General features: G+C 30.3%; 1 protein-coding gene across 1 annotated transcript in view; it reads right to left on the reverse strand.

The window, feature by feature from the left end:
* Positions 1-5,082: 5,082 nt before the first annotated feature.
* LOC111621870 (polycystic kidney disease 2-like 1 protein) overlaps positions 5,083-16,839 on the reverse strand; it is a gene marked incomplete at its 5' end in the record, with an annotated part of 14,009 nt that continues 2,252 nt past the window's right edge. The window contains 6 exons of the mRNA XM_023364125.1: positions 5,083-5,412; positions 5,500-5,783; positions 5,855-5,953; positions 6,031-6,151; positions 7,445-7,566; positions 7,661-7,891. Coding sequence (XP_023219893.1) covers positions 5,406-5,412; positions 5,500-5,783; positions 5,855-5,953; positions 6,031-6,151; positions 7,445-7,566; positions 7,661-7,891 — 864 coding nt within the window. The remainder of the gene's footprint in view (positions 5,413-5,499; positions 5,784-5,854; positions 5,954-6,030; positions 6,152-7,444; positions 7,567-7,660; positions 7,892-16,839) is intronic.

Raw genomic sequence — 16,839 nt, forward strand, 5'->3', positions numbered from 1 at the left:
TTTTGCCAGCATGTGCGGGATTGACGCTATTAATTTTCGGTGTTTAAAGGTCGACAGGGTGGGAAGATAAAGGGAGTGTGTCATATCTCCAGTAGGGTAGTAGGGTCGGACTTAATGATGATTTCACTCGTTATTATCATTTACAGGTTTTTTTTTAAACTCATCCCTAACCTCAGAAGTAAGCTTTTTAACATATTGTAATGTGAGAACCCACGCTAGTGTAATTTCGACTATTTCAATCTTATCATTATTATTATTATTATTTGGACAAAAGAAAAAGGGGAGAAGTATTCCAAAAAGGGATTGTCCAAATAATAATTTTGTCCAAATTATTATTTGGACAAAAGAAAAAGGGGACAAGTATTCTTTGACTGCATTTCATAAATGCAGTCAAAGAACTTCGTAAAATTTTCCCACGTATATCACTTTTTCCGTGAGTGACACGTTCCAAAAACTACTCGACGAAGGAAATAAGAAAAAAATCGCGGATTGGAGCAACCGTAAACATTATCAAAGATGGACACTAGAGTGGCAGAGGGAGGACTCCGAATAAAAGGCAAGAGGACAGATTACAGAGTTTGCCTGCCTAAATTGTGTGTGTGTTTAAACTCTTTCATTAATTCTTTGTCCTTGCATAGTTCTAAACTTAACCAAATAAATTGTTGTTATTTAACGTTTAAATGCATTGGGGAGTGCGTTATTTCCAGCGCGCTGTCTCTCGACTCCCTCCCCCATCCCAAACCCGACCTTTCTCATCTGCGACCGCTCGCGAAAGACTTACTTCCAGAAGTAGTGGTCACAGTAGTGTCAGTACTGACTTGGGCATTACTGACATAGCCGTGGCGGTGCCGGGGGTCACAATAATAATTAAAAATCTAAAAAGTTTTTAAATAAAATATCATGACAGATGGTGCCACACGCAGTTTTGAATATTGCCATGAAAGCTAAACTGGAATTTTTATAAATAGTAATCAGAAATCTAAGCATATTTGGTTGAATGAAATTTTATGTAATTCAACTTAATGACCAAAACTAAATAAATTTTTTATATAAGTTTAACTTAACCGGAAATAAAATTCCATTTCAGTTTCTGATTTGGCCACAAAATCCAGTTTGGCCAGACCTTACTTGTCTTGTGAAAAACGTAACGATACCAGATCCGATACTTGTATCGGTCGGTATAGGACTAAAAGTATTGAGTACAAAAATACTCGGTATCCAAAAAATTATCGGTACGTCTCTAAGCGAGGCACTACTGATTTGAAATGTACCATATAATTTAAGTTAAATAAATTAAAAATTGCAGCCTGGCATTGTGATGATGTCACAATAAATAATTGCGCGTTACCTTATATAATTTATTTAGTTACAACAAATATTAAATAATTTTTTAACTTGTTTTATTTATTCAATATATTAATCTATACATATAAATGAGGATGTTCGTTTGTTTGTTCGCGATACACGAGGTGTAGTTTCCTGCATTTTCTTCAAGTTATTAACACCTAAAATAGGGGCCAGCTTTACATAAAAATCTTTCCGGGATGCATCCCCTCGGCAGATCGCTCACATGTCGCGTTGCCGTAACCAAATAAATCGAATCAACGAAGTCAATTGAATAAGTAGGTCGTAGAATTACAGGTAACTGGTGTTTTGCTAGCTATTTATTAATTGGAGAGCATGTTGCCAAGGGGCATGGAGATGGCTTTTTGCTTACTAGAAACGGGGCTGTTTTATCTTGAAATCGAGAATATAATTTAAGATTCCTTGTTAACAAGTTTATTGTCGCGAACGAACTCTTAATGCAGCAGGCCTTTCAATCAAAAAACGCAACACACATTGTCTTCCTTTTGGATCTGTCATGACGAAAGTTTTTTGGTCTTGATGGAGGCTGCTTTACTTGGTCAGGTACTGTACGTTGCTTAAACATCCTGCAACAAACACCAGTTTTCATCATCAGTGATTACGCTGTTTAGGATATCTGTACCTTTAGCAACTGTCTTCTTCGGTTCTACATGATAGTGATAGTGATAGTGGGCGAAAGAAATGGCGTATCCAGGGGTGTTGCCACTGAGAAAGGAGGTGATAGAGAGGGTGAGAGAAGGATAGGGAAAGGGAATGGGGTGGGGGAAAGAAAAGGGGAGGGAAAAGAGAGAACTGTAGAGCGTTAGGCGGAGATCAAATGATTGAGATCCTAAAAGTATAGGTTGGTGCATGCAGTACAAATAAGCGTGTAGTAAACAGAGGAGAGTACGCTCTGAAAAGTAACAATTGTACAATTAAAAACAGATGTCCGCCCACAAAGAACAGAATTGAAATGCGGGGGCAGATTGGTGAGAGACACAATGGGGCTAGCCCCTATAATGTTAGAAGTAATAAGTCCGATAACTAGGTGATCGCTTTGCGTCATTGTAAAAGTTTATGGTTCTACATGATAAGTGTATATCGTTCAAGAGCTCATGTTAACTTCTTCGAAACAATGTAAGGACGGAAAAAAGCATTTTCAAGTCATTGTAAAGAATGACGTGTATTGTTCAGAACTAAGCGAAATTCCCAAAATCTTTATCAGATCGTCTGTTGATTGTCTGCTGTCTCTTTCGATCCTGTTCGCATTTTCGGAAAATCATTTCTTTGTGAGCCCGATCTACATGGCTAGTGATCATCCTTTGATTATTCAGGCCGTCTTTAAAATACTTATGCTATTCGTTTACTTATGTACAGTACGTCACAGGCTGTCATTATCAGCTTCTTTTTTATACAGATTAAGATTTCAGAAAAGATTTTACCAAGTTTTATGCAGAATTTTTATTGATTTGCTACTTGCAATGTACCAATTCAGAAATCTGATAGCACATATCCATGTAGACTTAATCTAGAACTTTCACATGTTGTATTCTCATCTTGTAGCTCTTATTGTGTGTTGAAGAAATACTCACATGTCTAAGACGTTCCAATGCAAATATACTTTTCGTTATTAGGCAACATCTAAACTTGGGCATATTTTTGACTCTACTCTTTTGAAAATAAATAATTTGAAATGATGAATGCAGGAAAATCTAATAGTAAATTTAATTAGAACAGAAATTAACTCAAACTTATATGTGTATGGAATATGTGATAGGTGTAAAAACGTTTACTTTCTTTATAAAAATTTTCTTTTGGATTATAATTCGGGATAACATTTCAAATATCCAAGATATATTTTTATAATCTATATTTATTTAATATGATCTGCTTCTTACCTAATATAAAATTTTGTTACATGTCGGTTTATCTCATTAATGCCGTTAAAGTTTATCGGATTATATAGAGAAAAACTTTGGGAAAAGGCTGAAAAAATCAGGGAATTTAAGAGTAAAAAGTGATAATGTATTCCACTAATTGTCAAATGGTATATGATAATCAAGGAACACTTAAATACGTATCTAAACATTCATTCATTTGAAGAAATTGCAGTTTTTTATTTCATTTGCATAATTGCAAGTTGTACCAATAACCAAAGTTTTTCAGAAGTCGATAGAAGTCCAGGCTTTATCTTTTTTTAAGCCCCGATATATTTAAACATCAGCATTAAAAATTGTTGTTTTTAAATAATATAATTTAACTAAAATTAAAAACTGTATTTTTGATACACAAAAAAATAAAAACACATGCTCTATCACAAGAGGAATTCAGGTCAACGGACCTTAGTATATCCCTATGATGGGACCTTTCAACAGTATTTCTAATCTCATTAATTTCAAAACATCCATTTAATACCATGTAATTGATTACCACTTGATATTTTTCATCAATTAATATTTAATTTTAAAATAAACAGAATTACATTGTTATATACAATTATTTTCTTCTAAGTGTTTAGTGGTAGCTGTAAATATATACAGTACTTTTATTAAAATATTGTGTGTCTAATTACTTTTATATTAATTTCTAGTACAGCAATTCAATATTTTATTAAGTAAATGCCTTACATACATTATCGATAGATATACAAATACTATTTTCGTACGAAGTGCCGTACAATATCACTACTGATAAGAGGAAGTCTATCAATTTTTTTCCGTCTGATAATATCTTAAAAGTTTCAAATTAGAACTATCTGAATATTTAAATAGAAGCAATCGTAAATAAGGATCGATTTTCTTATCTACCGATAAAGCCAGATATTCAACCTTATCGTTTTTCAATGTACTAAACTAATGTTTGCTATCGTAGTACTTAAAAGACTTGTAACACTACTGTAACTTTCAGTGTATTTTGTGAGTAGGCTACAAGATTTTGCATCTCTTGTATCTTAAAGATTATGTGATAAGTTAATACGAAGTACACCTATTTATGAAAGCGATAAATTCTCTAATTTAACAGCTATAGTTCACTTTTAAAATATTTAAAGTTGTAACGATCGAACGATATATTTTTATATTTTTGGACGTTAACTCATTTGGCTGGTAGATATGATATGTGATATCTATCTCACCGTATTTTTTCGAGGTAATATATTCGAATGATAGCTCAACATTTTAAGAAAGAATGAATACAGAGTGATCGAAAAATGAGTCAACCGAGATATATCTTAGGATTAAACAATATTAAAAAGTTAAGATTCGTAAATTAAACTGTAAACACCAGTTTGAAACATGACCATTTTCTGAATCAATCGGTTCGTTGGTGGAAAGGAATGTTAAAATATATCCCAGTTAATTGTTGACTTTACTTTATAATAAATTTATAAGGAAAAATATTGTAAACAGGAATTAAATAAATATATATACTTATATAACATATAGGCCTATTTATTGAATATCGTAGAAATTTATTTATTATATTTCAATTAAGAATTTAGGCCTATATAAATGAAAAATATGTTTCATATAACTGACATTTAACATTATATACTTTCCATTTCATATAATTAACATTTATTTTTATATTTTAATATATATAATTCATGTTTATTAATGTTTTATATGAACAAATATATAATAAATTATGTAACTTCTTTTAAGTATTAAAACTAGCATAATTATTTATTCATGTGGTAAATATAATATTTTGAGGATGTAAAAATTTCGAAAAGCTATTTTTATTTCAGCATCAAGTTTAAACTGAACTTGTAATTTATTTAGAAAAATTTAAACAGTTTTAAAAATAATAAAAATTCTCAGATCTAATTTTTTCTGATGACAGTTTGGAGAGATGTATCTTTGCGACTTCTCACATATATGTGAAACATAAAACTCTTAGAAACGTTATATCTAGTACAACTCACTTTTAAAAACATTTTATAAATTGATAGTTTGAACGACAAGATAAATAGAATTCTTGAACTTCAATATAAATGTGCCCATTAAAGTATCACTCGACATTTTAAATAATTTTCAATTCAGGCATAACTTAAGAAGTTCTCAAATGCTGAAAAAATAAGAATAATTTACCAAATATATATTCTTTTTATTATAAATAAAAAAAAATTTAAATTTATATGTAATAATTACATACTTATCTGAATATTCAACAGTATGTAATGGAGTATCCTCGATATTAGTTGAAATAATATTTTTATGTTGAAAAGTTTCATCTATTATTTTTTTTAAAAATTCAATTTCGATATATTTTCGTTTACCAATAATATATTTTTCAAATAAATATAATATTTCTAAATCCGTTAATCCGTGAGCCTTTAAAGCTACATAAGTTTGATCGAAGTCAAGTTGATTTTCTAACTTTTTATTATCATCAGATTTCAACTTTTTTCTTATTGATTCGAATTTAGATTTAATAACCTATTTTAAAAAATGTAATTTTATTTATAAATATTTCATTTAATATAAAAAGAATTTAAAAATTAATTTACCAATTTTAAATATGAAAATATGCCAGATTCTGTATTTTCAGATTTCATTTCTTCTTTTACGTTTGCATAAGTATCATTGATAATTGCCAGAAACATGTTCTAAAATTGTAAAATTTTATAATAAAAAAATAAACTATACAAACTATATTAAAATGTACGGTTTAATATGTACTTACCAGTAATACAAAAAACACAAAGAAAACGTATGTTATAAAGTAAAGAGGACCCAAAAGATTATCCACATCTTGTAATTGATAAAAGTCGTATTCACCCAAAATGATTCTTAACAATGTAAAACTATATATATTTTATTAAAAATTAAATTTTAAATATTAATAGTAACAATATCATCAAAATATTTTTTAAAAAATCATAAAAATTGTGGTGAGATAATTAACAATGAATTAAAGTTAATAAAGTGTAATACAGTAGAGCGTCGTTTATCCGAATCAATTGGGGACTGGGGTGGTTCGGATAACTTATTTTTCGGATAACCAATTATGTACGGAAAAATATATGAATTTATCCCATGTTGAAATTTTTCTCCGTTGCGTGTCGCTTCGCGTTGAATTTTTGTCGATGATAAGCCTAACGAAGACTATTGCATCGTTAAAAATTATTTTTTTATTTTGTACGAACAAAATAAATATATTGATAAAATATAAAAACAATAAAAATTATACTTTAGAAGTTAATTTAGTATCGAAAACGTAAAATATTTGAGTAGCCGAAGACTAGCCAAAGATTACAGCGCCACAGCACTGGCGAAAATTTAAATTTATCGACTGGAATTCCTTCGGATAACCGGCGTTTCGGATAACCGGCGTTTCGGATAACCGACCTTCGGATAAACGACGCTCTACTGTAAATATATATTAAGCGGACAGCAGCGCCAAATTTTGTCACAGCGGCTGAATTTTGAAGTACATTTTTTCCAAATGTCGAAACCGCATACTCAGAACAGTTTTCTGTGCCAATTTTGTATTTTCTACTATACAATATCAATTTTGGTGGAGATTTTCCGAAACGTTTTACACAAAGCTCTAAACCAGTGTTTCTCAACTTCTAACGAAACGTCGCCCCCTTCAATAAAACCGTCACGTAGTATCGCCCCATTCACTACAAAATCCGATGCCGAGGGACAAGGCTAATGCCAAATTCGTACTGCATCGAATAGACTAGTGACTATATAATATTATTTGTTTAATTATTGTACGATATAACGAATAAAATATCTAATTATTCTTAATATAATGTTTTACTATATCGCCCAGAAAATTGTTTTTTTCGCCCCCAAAATATAAATTGTTACTAATCGCCCCCTGAACATGGAAAAACTCCCACATTGGGAGCGATATCGCCCCCGTTGAGAAACACTGCTCTAAACACTTCTTGTCTTATTATAGCCACCATGTATATATCTCGAAATGCAAGTTACCTGATCTGTATATTTTAATTACCTTTAATTAAGTCCATATGTTTAATGAATTTAATTAAAGGTATTTAAAATATTTATTATAACAATAAAAGCATGACCTATTATAAATAATATAGTTTATTATCCTTCCGGTTTATATAAAAACAACTTACAATGAATTTTCAATATTGCAATAGTCTTTAAGCGAATATCCAAACAACATATAACCCAATTGAGAATATGCAAAAAACACAATGAAGAACATAAAACCGAAGCTGCATACATCTTTCCAACACTAGATATTAAAATTATACAGTTAATATTATAATAAAATAATTATTTCTCGTCTTTTGATTGCTATATAAAAACATATATAATATTTTACTTACCCTCGAAATGGTATGCGATAATTGTCTCATAGTTTTGTTAAAACTAATAAATTTAAAAAACTTAATCCAACTAAAGAAAACAGTAATTGCTACAGAATTGGTAAAGTGTGCTTCCCAATATGCTAAATCTTCTAAATCTGGATATTCTTTAGGATTAGATAGTAGTTGTGAAAGATTCTTATGAATAGTTATATTCCTGTATATACTAAATGTAATGCCCAAAATTGATAGCTGAAAAGATATATATTATGTTCGCAAACTACACATGAAAATATGTTGTAATTATTTACATTTAAACTATTATTTATAACTAAAATACCGGGTGATCATAATTACAGTTGTTCTACTCAGAGAGGACTCTTTAGCTCCAATCAATAAGCCATGGCAATGTCTTCAACGATTTCTGTAGTGATAAGCCTTCGCTCCTGTCAGGTTGAACTCCTTAGGTTCTAGTTTGTCTCAAGATACGTTATTATTTCCTTGACAGCATGCAGAGCCATTGGTCTGCGGTGTAAGTTTTTACGACAACAACATTCGCGAACAGAAGCCACAGCATTACCAAGATTTTCGTAAAAGAGCTTCATAATTATTGATAGCATTTTTATACCAAGTTTTGGTAGCATTTCATGTGGCTACGCATATCACATTTATTTGCTTGCAGCACCTTTTACCCTGTAGCGAACAATTTTAAAACTAAAATTTTTCTTCCGAAATACTTATCCGCATTCTTCTTTGAATACTGAGTACCCAAATTTTGGTGTCAATCGGCTTATCGGTTGTAGCTACAGAGTCCACTGAATAGAAGAACTTTAATTATGATCAAGCGGTATAAATCAATAGATAATATTCACAGTTATAAGATCAATTCAAGAATAAATGAATTTTATGGCAATATTGCACGCTTTCACATTGAATCTTTACTATGAGTTTAAAATTTGTCATGAGTCCCAGTAAATTGTTATGGCGTCATTGCATTAAATATATTTATCAGCGTATTCATTAGTATTTCGTTAATGTACTTATTGACGAAAACACTAATGGATACACTGATGGACTGGAATAACACTGCACTACGAAACAATGATGGCAACTTTATTTCAGAACTAAGAACTTTTAAATTTTTAAGAAAATGTATATTTAGAAATTTTTTAATTATTAATTGTAATGGTCTCTTATTAGTGGAAGGAATAAATCATAATAAACAAATAAGAAATCACACAAATGCATTTTCTTCTAACCTAATTAGGTTTTTCTAAAGAATAGAAAATTAAAAAAATAAATAAATAAAGAATTTCATTAACGGTTCATTTACATCTTATAATTTTAAAGCAAATGTCTCACATAACTACATTCAGCAATTAAAACAAAATTTTTTAAAAAACTTTTGTATTATACCTGAAGAATAATAAGATTACTTTCCAAAATATAAAGTTAAGAAATTTTAATATTGCCTAAAATCATATCTAGAATTTTTATACACTTTTATTATCNTGGTTCAGAAGTCAGTGCGGTAGTCAGTACTTCAGTTTACATTCGTATGATGTCTTACGTACACAAAAGAAGCTCCAGATGAGTCCTGCTAATGGGCTCTATGAGTACTACTATACGTGGGATAGGGGCGAATAAGATATCATTGGTAAAAAGATAAAACAGTGTCTTTACATTAAAAGTTCTTTATTGGAATCAAATTTTACAAACATTAGTGCAAAGAAATATATAGAAATTGTAGCTCATTTTAAACATCACTGATGGATCAATTTGTTTAACAGACAAAATTACTACATAATGTTTAACTAAATATTTATTACTTTCCCAACTCTGTTATATACCGTATAACAGAGGGAAAGTATGGTTCGGTCAAAAAATAACCCCCAAAATGTTTACATTTTTGAACTCCGGGGACCTTAAAACGACAAGAAATGAAAAAAAAACAACAAACAAAATTGCGTGTAAAAATTTTTCTCTAGTATGAATGTTAGTTTGTGTGGGAGAGTACGACTTTGTTCACTCTCTTTGAGACTTAAAAACTCGTGTTTTTGTCGAAAATGTCAAAAATTTTGCCAGCATGTGCGGGATTGACGCTATTAATTTTCGGTGTTTAAAGGTCGACAGGGTGGGAAGATAAAGGGAGTGTGTCATATCTCCAGTAGGGTAGTAGGGTCGGACTTAATGATGATTTCACTCGTTATTATCATTTACAGGTTTTTTTTTAAACTCATCCCTAACCTCAGAAGTAAGCTTTTTAACATATTGTAATGTGAGAACCCACGCTAGTGTAATTTCGACTATTTCAATCTTATCATTATTATTATTATTATTTGGACAAAAGAAAAAGGGGAGAAGTATTCCAAAAAGGGATTGTCCAAATAATAATTTTGTCCAAATTATTATTTGGACAAAAGAAAAAGGGGACAAGTATTCTTTGACTGCATTTCATAAATGCAGTCAAAGAACTTCGTAAAATTTTCCCACGTATATCACTTTTTCCGTGAGTGACACGTTCCAAAAACTACTCGACGAAGGAAATAAGAAAAAAATCGCGGATTGGAGCAACCGTAAACATTATCAAAGATGGACACTAGAGTGGCAGAGGGAGGACTCCGAATAAAAGGCAAGAGGACAGATTACAGAGTTTGCCTGCCTAAATTGTGTGTGTGTTTAAACTCTTTCATTAATTCTTTGTCCTTGCATAGTTCTAAACTTAACCAAATAAATTGTTGTTATTTAACGTTTAAATGCATTGGGGAGTGCGTTATTTCCAGCGCGCTGTCTCTCGACTCCCTCCCCCATCCCAAACCCGACCTTTCTCATCTGCGACCGCTCGCGAAAGACTTACTTCCAGAAGTAGTGGTCACAGTGGTGTCAGTACTGACTTGGGCATTACTGACATAGCCGTGGCGGTGCCGGGGGTCACAATAATAATTAAAAATCTAAAAAGTTTTTAAATAAAATATCATGACAGATGGTGCCACACGCAGTTTTGAATATTGCCATGAAAGCTAAACTGGAATTTTTATAAATAGTAATCAGAAATCTAAGCATATTTGGTTGAATGAAATTTTATGTAATTCAACTTAATGACCAAAACTAAATAAATTTTTTATATAAGTTTAACTTAACCGGAAATAAAATTCCATTTCAGTTTCTGATTTGGCCACAAAATCCAGTTTGGCCAGACCTTACTTGTCTTGTGAAAAACGTAACGATACCAGATCCGATACTTGTATCGGTCGGTATAGGACTAAAAGTATTGAGTACAAAAATACTCGGTATCCAAAAAATTATCGGTACGTCTCTAAGCGAGGCACTACTGATTTGAAATGTACCATATAATTTAAGTTAAATAAATTAAAAATTGCAGCCTGGCATTGTGATGATGTCACAATAAATAATTGCGCGTTACCTTATATAATTTATTTAGTTACAACAAATATTAAATAATTTTTTAACTTGTTTTATTTATTCAATATATTAATCTATACATATAAATGAGGATGTTCGTTTGTTTGTTCGCGATACACGAGGTGTAGTTTCCTGCATTTTCTTCAAGTTATTAACACCTAAAATAGGGGCCAGCTTTACATAAAAATCTTTCCGGGATGCATCCCCTCGGCAGATCGCTCACATGTCGCGTTGCCGTAACCAAATAAATCGAATCAACGAAGTCAATTGAATAAGTAGGTCGTAGAATTACAGGTAACTGGTGTTTTGCTAGCTATTTATTAATTGGAGAGCATGTTGCCAAGGGGCATGGAGATGGCTTTTTGCTTACTAGAAACGGGGCTGTTTTATCTTGAAATCGAGAATATAATTTAAGATTCCTTGTTAACAAGTTTATTGTCGCGAACGAACTCTTAATGCAGCAGGCCTTTCAATCAAAAAACGCAACACACATTGTCTTCCTTTTGGATCTGTCATGACGAAAGTTTTTTGGTCTTGATGGAGGCTGCTTTACTTGGTCAGGTACTGTACGTTGCTTAAACATCCTGCAACAAACACCAGTTTTCATCATCAGTGATTACGCTGTTTAGGATATCTGTACCTTTAGCAACTGTCTTCTTCGGTTCTACATGATAGTGATAGTGATAGTGGGCGAAAGAAATGGCGTATCCAGGGGTGTTGCCACTGAGAAAGGAGGTGATAGAGAGGGTGAGAGAAGGATAGGGAAAGGGAATGGGGTGGGGGAAAGAAAAGGGGAGGGAAAAGAGAGAACTGTAGAGCGTTAGGCGGAGATCAAATGATTGAGATCCTAAAAGTATAGGTTGGTGCATGCAGTACAAATAAGCGTGTAGTAAACAGAGGAGAGTACGCTCTGAAAAGTAACAATTGTACAATTAAAAACAGATGTCCGCCCACAAAGAACAGAATTGAAATGCGGGGGCAGATTGGTGAGAGACACAATGGGGCTAGCCCCTATAATGTTAGAAGTAATAAGTCCGATAACTAGGTGATCGCTTTGCGTCATTGTAAAAGTTTATGGTTCTACATGATAAGTGTATATCGTTCAAGAGCTCATGTTAACTTCTTCGAAACAATGTAAGGACGGAAAAAAGCATTTTCAAGTCATTGTAAAGAATGACGTGTATTGTTCAGAACTAAGCGAAATTCCCAAAATCTTTATCAGATCGTCTGTTGATTGTCTGCTGTCTCTTTCGATCCTGTTCGCATTTTCGGAAAATCATTTCTTTGTGAGCCCGATCTACATGGCTAGTGATCATCCTTTGATTATTCAGGCCGTCTTTAAAATACTTATGCTATTCGTTTACTTATGTACAGTACGTCACAGGCTGTCATTATCAGCTTCTTTTTTATACAGATTAAGATTTCAGAAAAGATTTTACCAAGTTTTATGCAGAATTTTTATTGATTTGCTACTTGCAATGTACCAATTCAGAAATCTGATAGCACATATCCATGTAGACTTAATCTAGAACTTTCACATGTTGTATTCTCATCTTGTAGCTCTTATTGTGTGTTGAAGAAATACTCACATGTCTAAGACGTTCCAATGCAAATATACTTTTCGTTATTAGGCAACATCTAAACTTGGGCATATTTTTGACTCTACTCTTTTGAAAATAAATAATTTGAAATGATGAATGCAGGAAAATCTAATAGTAAATTTAATTAGAACAGAAATTAACTCAAACTTATATGTGTATGGAATATGTGATAGGTGTAAAAACGTTTACTTTCTTTATAAAAATTTTCTTTTGGATTATAATTCGGGATAACATTTCAAATATCCAAGATATATTTTTATAATCTATATTTATTTAATATGATCTGCTTCTTACCTAATATAAAATTTTGTTACATGTCGGTTTATCTCATTAATGCCGTTAAAGTTTATCGGATTATATAGAGAAAAACTTTGGGAAAAGGCTGAAAAAATCAGGGAATTTAAGAGTAAAAAGTGATAATGTATTCCACTAATTGTCAAATGGTATATGATAATCAAGGAACACTTAAATACGTATCTAAACATTCATTCATTTGAAGAAATTGCAATTTTTTATTTCATTTGCATAATTGCAAGTTGTACCAATAACCAAAGTTTTTCAGAAGTCGATAGAAGTCCAGGCTTTATCTTTTTTTAAGCCCCGATATATTTAAACATCAGCATTAAAAATTGTTGTTTTTAAATAATATAATTTAACTAAAATTAAAAACTGTATTTTTGATACACAAAAAAATAAAAACACATGCTCTATCACAAGAGGAATTCAGGTCAACGGACCTTAGTATATCCCTATGATGGGACCTTTCAACAGTATTTCTAATCTCATTAATTTCAAAACATCCATTTAATACCATGTAATTGATTACCACTTGATATTTTTCATCAATTAATATTTAATTTTAAAATAAACAGAATTACATTGTTATATACAATTATTTTCTTCTAAGTGTTTAGTGGTAGCTGTAAATATATACAGTACTTTTATTAAAATATTGTGTGTCTAATTACTTTTATATTAATTTCTAGTACAGCAATTCAATATTTTATTAAGTAAATGCCTTACATACATTATCGATAGATATACAAATACTATTTTCGTACGAAGTGCCGTACAATATCACTACTGATAAGAGGAAGTCTATCAATTTTTTTCCGTCTGATAATATCTTAAAAGTTTCAAATTAGAACTATCTGAATATTTAAATAGAAGCAATCGTAAATAAGGATCGATTTTCTTATCTACCGATAAAGCCAGATATTCAACCTTATCGTTTTTCAATGTACTAAACTAATGTTTGCTATCGTAGTACTTAAAAGACTTGTAACACTACTGTAACTTTCAGTGTATTTTGTGAGTAGGCTACAAGATTTTGCATCTCTTGTATCTTAAAGATTATGTGATAAGTTAATACGAAGTACACCTATTTATGAAAGCGATAAATTCTCTAATTTAACAGCTATAGTTCACTTTTAAAATATTTAAAGTTGTAACGATCGAACGATATATTTTTATATTTTTGGACGTTAACTCATTTGGCTGGTAGATATGATATGTGATATCTATCTCACCGTATTTTTTCGAGGTAATATATTCGAATGATAGCTCAACATTTTAAGAAAGAATGAATACAGAGTGATCGAAAAATGAGTCAACCGAGATATATCTTAGGATTAAACAATATTAAAAAGTTAAGATTCGTAAATTAAACTGTAAACACCAGTTTGAAACATGACCATTTTCTGAATCAATCGGTTCGTTGGTGGAAAGGAATGTTAAAATATATCCCAGTTAATTGTTGACTTTACTTTATAATAAATTTATAAGGAAAAATATTGTAAACAGGAATTAAATAAATATATATACTTATATAACATATAGGCCTATTTATTGAATATCGTAGAAATTTATTTATTATATTTCAATTAAGAATTTAGGCCTATATAAATGAAAAATATGTTTCATATAACTGACATTTAACATTATATACTTTCCATTTCATATAATTAACATTTATTTTTATATTTTAATATATATAATTCATGTTTATTAATGTTTTATATGAACAAATATATAATAAATTATGTAACTTCTTTTAAGTATTAAAACTAGCATAATTATTTATTCATGTGGTAAATATAATATTTTGAGGATGTAAAAATTTCGAAAAGCTATTTTTATTTCAGCATCAAGTTTAAACTGAACTTGTAATTTATTTAGAAAAATTTAAACAGTTTTAAAAATAATAAAAATTCTCAGATCTAATTTTTTCTGATGACAGTTTGGAGAGATGTATCTTTGCGACTTCTCACATATATGTGAAACATAAAACTCTTAGAAACGTTATATCTAGTACAACTCACTTTTAAAAACATTTTATAAATTGATAGTTTGAACGACAAGATAAATAGAATTCTTGAACTTCAATATAAATGTGCCCATTAAAGTATCACTCGACATTTTAAATAATTTTCAATTCAGGCATAACTTAAGAAGTTCTCAAATGCTGAAAAAATAAGAATAATTTACCAAATATATATTCTTTTTATTATAAATAAAAAAAAATTTAAATTTATATGTAATAATTACATACTTATCTGAATATTCAACAGTATGTAATGGAGTATCCTCGATATTAGTTGAAATAATATTTTTATGTTGAAAAGTTTCATCTATTATTTTTTTTAAAAATTCAATTTCGATATATTTTCGTTTACCAATAATATATTTTTCAAATAAATATAATATTTCTAAATCCGTTAATCCGTGAGCCTTTAAAGCTACATAAGTTTGATCGAAGTCAAGTTGATTTTCTAACTTTTTATTATCATCAGATTTCAACTTTTTTCTTATTGATTCGAATTTAGATTTAATAACCTATTTTAAAAAATGTAATTTTATTTATAAATATTTCATTTAATATAAAAAGAATTTAAAAATTAATTTACCAATTTTAAATATGAAAATATGCCAGATTCTGTATTTTCAGATTTCATTTCTTCTTTTACGTTTGCATAAGTATCATTGATAATTGCCAGAAACATGTTCTAAAATTGTAAAATTTTATAATAAAAAAATAAACTATACAAACTATATTAAAATGTACGGTTTAATATGTACTTACCAGTAATACAAAAAACACAAAGAAAACGTATGTTATAAAGTAAAGAGGACCCAAAAGATTATCCACATCTTGTAATTGATAAAAGTCGTATTCACCCAAAATGATTCTTAACAATGTAAAACTATATATATTTTATTAAAAATTAAATTTTAAATATTAATAGTAACAATATCATCAAAATATTTTTTAAAAAATCATAAAAATTGTGGTGAGATAATTAACAATGAATTAAAGTTAATAAAGTGTAATACAGTAGAGCGTCGTTTATCCGAATCAATTGGGGACTGGGGTGGTTCGGATAACTTATTTTTCGGATAACCAATTATGTACGGAAAAATATATGAATTTATCCCATGTTGAAATTTTTCTCCGTTGCGTGTCGCTTCGCGTTGAATTTTTGTCGATGATAAGCCTAACGAAGACTATTGCATCGTTAAAAATTATTTTTTTATTTTGTACGAACAAAATAAATATATTGATAAAATATAAAAACAATAAAAATTATACTTTAGAAGTTAATTTAGTATCGAAAACGTAAAATATTTGAGTAGCCGAAGACTAGCCAAAGATTACAGCGCCACAGCACTGGCGAAAATTTAAATTTATCGACTGGAATTCCTTCGGATAACCGGCGTTTCGGATAACCGACCTTCGGATAAACGACGCTCTACTGTAAATATATATTAAGCGGACAGCAGCGCCAAATTTTGTCACAGCGGCTGAATTTTGAAGTACATTTTTTCCAAATGTCGAAACCGCATACTCAGAACAGTTTTCTGTGCCAATTTTGTATTTTCTACTATACAATATCAATTTTGGTGGAGATTTTCCGAAACGTTTTACACAAAGCTCTAAACCAGTGTTTCTCAACTTCTAACGAAACGTCGCCCCCTTCAATAAAACCGTCACGTAGTATCGCCCCATTCACTACAAAATCCGATGCCGAGGGACAAGGCTAATGCCAAATTCGTACTGCATCGAATAGACTAGTGACTATATAATATTATTTGTTTAATTATTGTACGATATAACGAATAAAATATCTAATTATTCTTAATATAATGTTTTACTATATCGCCCAGAAAATTGTTTTT

The sequence above is a fragment of the Centruroides sculpturatus genome, unplaced genomic scaffold (genome assembly GCF_000671375.1).
Source record: "Centruroides sculpturatus isolate CEXI.00-Female unplaced genomic scaffold, Cexi_2.0 scaffold184, whole genome shotgun sequence".
Taxonomy (NCBI): domain Eukaryota; kingdom Metazoa; phylum Arthropoda; class Arachnida; order Scorpiones; family Buthidae; genus Centruroides; species Centruroides sculpturatus.